The sequence below is a fragment of the Hippoglossus hippoglossus genome, chromosome 12 (genome assembly GCF_009819705.1).
Source record: "Hippoglossus hippoglossus isolate fHipHip1 chromosome 12, fHipHip1.pri, whole genome shotgun sequence".
Lineage (NCBI taxonomy): Eukaryota > Metazoa > Chordata > Actinopteri > Pleuronectiformes > Pleuronectidae > Hippoglossus > Hippoglossus hippoglossus.
The window spans coordinates 16,445,357-16,451,356 of record NC_047162.1 but is presented as its reverse complement, the minus strand read 5'-3'; the positions used below and the strand labels follow the sequence as shown (position 1 = coordinate 16,451,356).

Below are 6,000 nucleotides of genomic sequence, written 5' to 3'. Positions count from 1 at the left end.
TTATTACACCGCAGCATCTTTTCAACTTATAGCAAAAATATTTACTCGTAGAAACATGATTGAAAGTCTAATTTTGATTGATTATACGAGTTTAAATGTGCGACATGTATTAACGCAAACCCACAGAATATATACATGATAGATTTTATTGAGATAAAAAGAACACAGCGTGAAATCTTCAAGCTATTCACATTTTCTCCAGATGAAAAGACAAAACTGGAAAAAACCCAACAACAATAAATAACATAAAATGTGCAAAATCCAACATAATATTGCATCAATGAAGGTCACATGGTAAAAAAATAAGCAGCAGCGAATGAGATTGTGTTTGACAGTAAATGACACAGGTGAGGATGAGACCACAGCCTCCGTGTACCTTCTGTTCGGTACAGGTCAGAGCTACAGATGGTGAAAGTAGATTAAATAAATAGTTTCCATGTCACTAACTTCTGCTTTGAACTGTGTTTGCATAATTCCACTGTAACACGATGATTCAAATTAGTCGGAACATAATTTAAATAAAGATTAAAGTGCGAAACAATAAGAAAAGAAAAACCTAAAAACACCCAAACAACAAAATATATAATTAAATTAATCTCATGTACCATTTCACGACTCTTTGAGCAAAGACTCCACAGAGAGAAAATATATTTAGTTATCAAAAGTGAAAGTAATCGAGAATCACTACAGCTCACTGCCGCCACCTAGCGAACAAAAAGCACCACTACAACAGCTTCACGAGAAAAAAAATCTGATGGAAATTGAAAAATTGTTTTCGTCTCAGATTTGAGAAGTTTTCAACATAAAACTAAAATCTGTCTCAGTTGAAAAAAGATTGGCCATTTTATAATTCAATCATGTACATTCAAATAGTACAAGCCTCTAAAACCCATTAAATACACTGGATTACATATTATTGTGTACTAATTAAAAAGCAGTATTAACAATACTGTGTGTGTGTGATCAGTCTACATCTAGAAGAGTGTGTAATGATTTCAGCTGTGTCTTAGTGATTTATAATATTTATGAATGACATCACTGAAAAGCCAATTAAGAATTCCGACTACTGTACATTATCATTTAAGTACAGTAGCATAAGAAGAAAATAGCAACAGGTCACATACAGCAAGTTAACATGTAATATGTAGATATTACTTTCAATGAACACACTATTGTAAAAGTTACTCCCTTGAATGTTTATAATAATTACACAAGAACCTGCCGAGTTGAACTTTGAATTATCTTAAGAGCTTTTGTTGCAGCAACTGAGCCAAATCCGTATATACACACACAACGATGATGGAGCTTCCTGTTTACAACGTAAGAATCTAGAAAAAAGCCTAAGAAAGAAATGTACAGCATCTTCAACAGAGCATCTTTTAAAAGTGGAATAATTCTCCCTCCTCTCCCTTGAAATGAGGACGTGTGTTTCCAGCTAAATCAAACAAAGTCAATTCAAGGTCAAGATGCTGTAAACGTCATAAACAAACAAGGAGTCAAGAAACTCCACAATCATCGTCCATCTGTGAGGCTCAAAAGTTTGGCACTGAAAACCGGTGCTGCAACTCAGAGGTGCAGAAACCGGTTCCTGTTAAAGCTTGATCGGAGATTAAGTGAAAGTCGCAGATGATTGTTGTTGTTTTGTGGTGGTTTATCAATGTACTTTTAAAGTATATTGACTTTCACTACTATGGCAGACGAAGAAGTTTAAAAGCACAGTGGAGTAAATGTGGTCAGCGTGACACTGCTGACCACGTGCCGGTGTCCAGCAGCCTGTGGTTGACCTTTGGTTGACCTTTCCTCGAGTAAGGACGAGGGCGGCTCGTGGTAGTGGAGGTGATTAAGAGTTCAGGGCCACAAGACGTGATGTGAACACTTGTGAGTTCGAGTCCCTCGTGTTGGTGACGATGAGCAGCCATCGACAAGTCTCTGCTGAACGATGTGTCAAAGCTTTAAAGGTCAGAGACAGTTATTGAAGAACAGCAGAGAAAAAAGAAAAATGTGATTGACACCTGATTTTGAAAAGCTAATCTGTTTCAATCTTTTTTCTTCTTCATCTCATAGCAACCGTTTCTTCATCCAACAAATAAATCAGAAAAAGATCGATTTGTCTTTCCACCAAAATCGTTCAAATACAATTTCCACGAAACTTCAGTCACGAACATCCTCCAGTTATTTCAAGTAGGTAAAAGTTGTTTCTCACATTTCTATCCACAGGGGATCAACACCAGACGACACTGGTGAGTCACTGGCCTCTAAACGTCAATGGCCACCCCGTGTTTGGTGGAGATCACATCCCTGGTTCCCGTCAGATACATGAGCACTGAACACAGGTGAGGGAGCGTCGCCGTGGTGCTGATGTACAGCCAGTAGGGGATCGGCGCCGTGTGGCCGAAGGGGCACATCCACAGCCCGTGGCGCACGGCATCCCGGACGTGGTGCGTCGCCATGGAGATGAAAATCATCCACGGCAGGGAGCACCAAGCGTCTTTGAGGCGTCCGATCCACATGAGGAAGCGGAGGGAGAGACAGAGCACGGGGATGAGGGAGGAGCAGTGGAGAGGAGGGCGCTGAGGGAGAGACACGGCAGCCTGGAAGGAAACAGGGAGAAGGAATCAGCCCTAAATACTTTGAAACTTGTTCTTTGGTCTGAGGAAATCAATCCTTAATATACAAATATCAATACTTCAAACCATTTATTGCAAGAGATCTGCAGAAATGTAAGAAACTTCTGAAATAACGATCAAGACTTGATTTTCATGACATTTCTTCTGGCACTTATTCGGTAAACGGTTTCACATGTAAAAAACACATTGAATATACAGGAGAACCATGATTACAAGGTGCCGCTCTTACCTTGAGTGACAGGGATCCAGCCATGTAGAAGTGGTCCAGGTCTATGATCGACGCCAGCAGACCAGCCAGGAGCACCTCGTACAGATCGCTCTTTTTCCTCAGTCCAATAACAACCGCCCACGACCACAGCCCTACTAATCCGTGTGTGGCGTTGTCCAGGGCGGCGCGCAGCCACAGGTGGTTCTGGATGACCGACATTTGGAGGGCGTGGTCGGCCACCACGCAGAACATCCCGAGTCCCGCAGATGCCAGCAGGGAGGCGGAGCTGAAAGTCTGTAGGAGGGCCTGAGCTTTCTCTGTCTCCACAGCCAGGCTGAGGGGTACAGGGGCCCCTTCGCCCCTGAGGCCCAGACCCAACAGCGGGGACGAGGAGGGGGAGGAGTCGAGCTTGGAGTAGAATCCTTGCATGTTGACAGACGGCTGTGGGGGCCAATCGCCACTGACGGTCAAAAAGATTCAGGTAGACTGGAGAAGGAAGGAAGGAGAGGGATTAATGAGGGTGTCACCCTCTTTCCTCTGCCGCCATTCACACATTTGAAAAGAAGTTGTGTTGGAGTTCCCTTCACTTCTGCTATGAGGCCAAGATGGCGATAGTCGAGGGTGAGAATCAATCACCCTGTTTTACTCTCACCTTGACAGTTCGAGGGAAATCCAGATTTGTTATGCACTCAAAATACCAAGTGGGTATTGAAGTACATAAATTGAGACACAGCTTCCAGGGATATTAGACACCTGCAGCCACAGGAGGGCAGTAAATTACACCATGAATGAAAGGAGGCATTTTTACATCCTATGAAGGGACTGAGATGAGATGAGAGGAAATATATCACCTCCACGTTGGAATCATTCTAATGAATTGTCTGAATTAAGATAAATTGAAGACAGGGATATAAACCATGGACTTGACTCTGTATTGTTGCATAGATGATTTATTTCTGGACACATTTTCCCAAGAAAGATTAATTTTAATTCCTGAGTGAATGTGTTAACGATCTACTAAAGTAGAGAAGCTGCTGATTGTATTTAAAATATGAAATCAATGCTATTGCCAATAACTACAGCTCTTCCATGAGGTTATGACAAAGCACATTATCTTATCTCATATTCACTGATGTGCCTCTGCTACATCAAGAATAGACAGATAGATAGATATTTATATAGATTGATAGAGAGATAGACAGATGGATAGATGGATAGATGGATAGATAGATAGCTAGATAGATAGACAGATAGATAGATTGATAGAGAGATAGACATATAGACAGATGGATAGCTAGATAGATGGATAGATAGATATATAGATAGACAGATGGATAGATATATAGATATTTATATCGATATATAGATAGATAGACAGATGGATTTATTTCTGGTCTAGAGGTTTAAGATGCAGCTGGTTGACTCCTTGTTTAACCTGGTGGAGAAGACTCAGTGTTTTCTTGTGAATCCACAGATGAAGTTAAATCAGATTCTGTTTCTCACGCAACACTATGAAATGTAGGACAGAGTCACGTGACATCTGAATCCACACCAACTCCTCCATCTCCTGAAGGAAGAAACGTTTTGTTTCCTCAGTATGAAACATGGATTAGCTGCTGGTTGAAGTCTGCACCTGCTCACAGCTCCAGGTGAACGTTAGCATGCTAACTGGGGTTAGCGCCGTTTTCATTCAATTCATTATTCTTCATCGCTCATCTTCTCAAACAACACCAGCATCACTGGGGCTAATAGCTAGCTCAAAGCTAACCGGCTAACAGTGACAGATGGGGCTAACGGCTAGCTCAAAGCTAACCGGCTAACAGTGACAGATGGGGCTAACAGCTAGCTCAAAGCTAACCGGCTAACCGGCTAGCAGTGACAGATGCTGTTGCTGCTGCTGCTTTGTGTTGGCGGACAGCAGCTAATTAGCAGCTAGCTAAGCTAACACCGCTAAATTCCACTGCACGACACGCGTCGCGTTACGTTAAAACACGTTATTAACTAGTTTTCTGGTTAATTCTCGTGTTGTTGTAGTTTTTTATGAATAAACACAAAGACACTCACCACATCTCCCTGCATCCGCTGTCGCCCACACTTCTTCTCTGGTGTTTTGTGGTCGGGTTAGCGGGTGAAGGCTTTGCTGCCACCCTCAGGTCAAGAGAGGAACAGCCGGGAATATCAACAATAAGAAACACAATGAATTTCAGTTTCATGTTTTATTTGTCATGTGCAAGTTAACACAGGGTCAACAGAGCGAGAGTTCAGTTACAATAGAAGCAAGGTAGAAAGGGCTACTTTAATAAAAGTCAAATACAATACAGAACTAAAGCTATATACATTCAATTAACTGTATGGAGTGTGTATGTTGTTATTGCACCGTGTGTGTATCAGTTGTTTCACATTTTTTCAAAATAAAATGCAAATAGGCAGGTAAACAGACATGCAGAGGGTTGTAAGTCTTGACACTGCACGAAAAGCCGAATTTTCGCGCCTGCAAACGCCCCTAATTCCTGACAGTTAGTGCCTGTTTGCTGCTGCAAGTTTAGGAACCTGATGTCCTGATGGTAGAAACCGTTCTTCAGTCTGGTGTTGCTGCTCCTGCTCCTCCTGCCAGATGGTAACACAGTGAACAGTCACTGTGCTGAATGGCTGTGGTCCTTAATGATGATGGAGGTAAACGTCCAGGATGGCTGGGAGACTGTTTCCATTTCTTTGTCTTTGAGCCGGTTCGAGTGTGATGACGGGAAATAGGAAACATTTCTATAATTAAAAATGACGAATTTCATCCTAAGAATAATGTTCCACAAAATCAAATGGGTAAATACAGCCTGAGTGGGAGAGAGGGCGGTTTTCAACATGTTTTCAATTTTTAAACTAGTTTTTAGTGTGTATAATTTAGTGACATCTAGTGGTGAAGTGTCATGTTGCAGCTGAATACCTCTCACCTCACCCTCTCCTTCCAAACATGAAAGAGAACCTGTGGGAACCTTCAGTTTTCAATAGATCCATTTCACCTAAATCTTACACACTGAACCTTTAATGACACATTTTTATTCCTTATTATTCTATGAATCCAGAGCTGGCCCTTCCTATAAGCCAACAAAACAGGTGCTTAAATTATAACCACTGACTGGGCTAAATCATGAAGCGATACATTTTAAAATA

The 6,000-nt window shown here is 41.6% G+C and overlaps 1 protein-coding gene across 2 annotated transcripts; it reads right to left on the bottom strand.

Moving 5' to 3' along the window:
* Window positions 1-132: 132 nt before the first annotated feature.
* On the bottom strand, window positions 133-4,940 carry tmem267 (transmembrane protein 267). Of its 2 annotated transcripts, none has more exons than XM_034601835.1 (3): window positions 4,900-4,940; window positions 2,857-3,321; window positions 133-2,591 (listed from the first exon to the last, which is right to left on the bottom strand). In XM_034601835.1, the coding sequence occupies exons 2-3, from the start codon at window positions 3,262-3,264 to the stop codon at window positions 2,256-2,258; spliced, it is 744 nt and encodes a 247-aa protein (XP_034457726.1). In that variant the 5' UTR covers window positions 3,265-3,321; window positions 4,900-4,940; the 3' UTR covers window positions 133-2,255. The 2 variants fall into 2 exon arrangements, with proteins under 2 accessions (XP_034457726.1, XP_034457727.1); XM_034601836.1 differs by lacking the exon at window positions 4,900-4,940 and adding an exon at window positions 3,488-3,595.
* Between the last annotated feature and the right edge of the window lie 1,060 nt (window positions 4,941-6,000).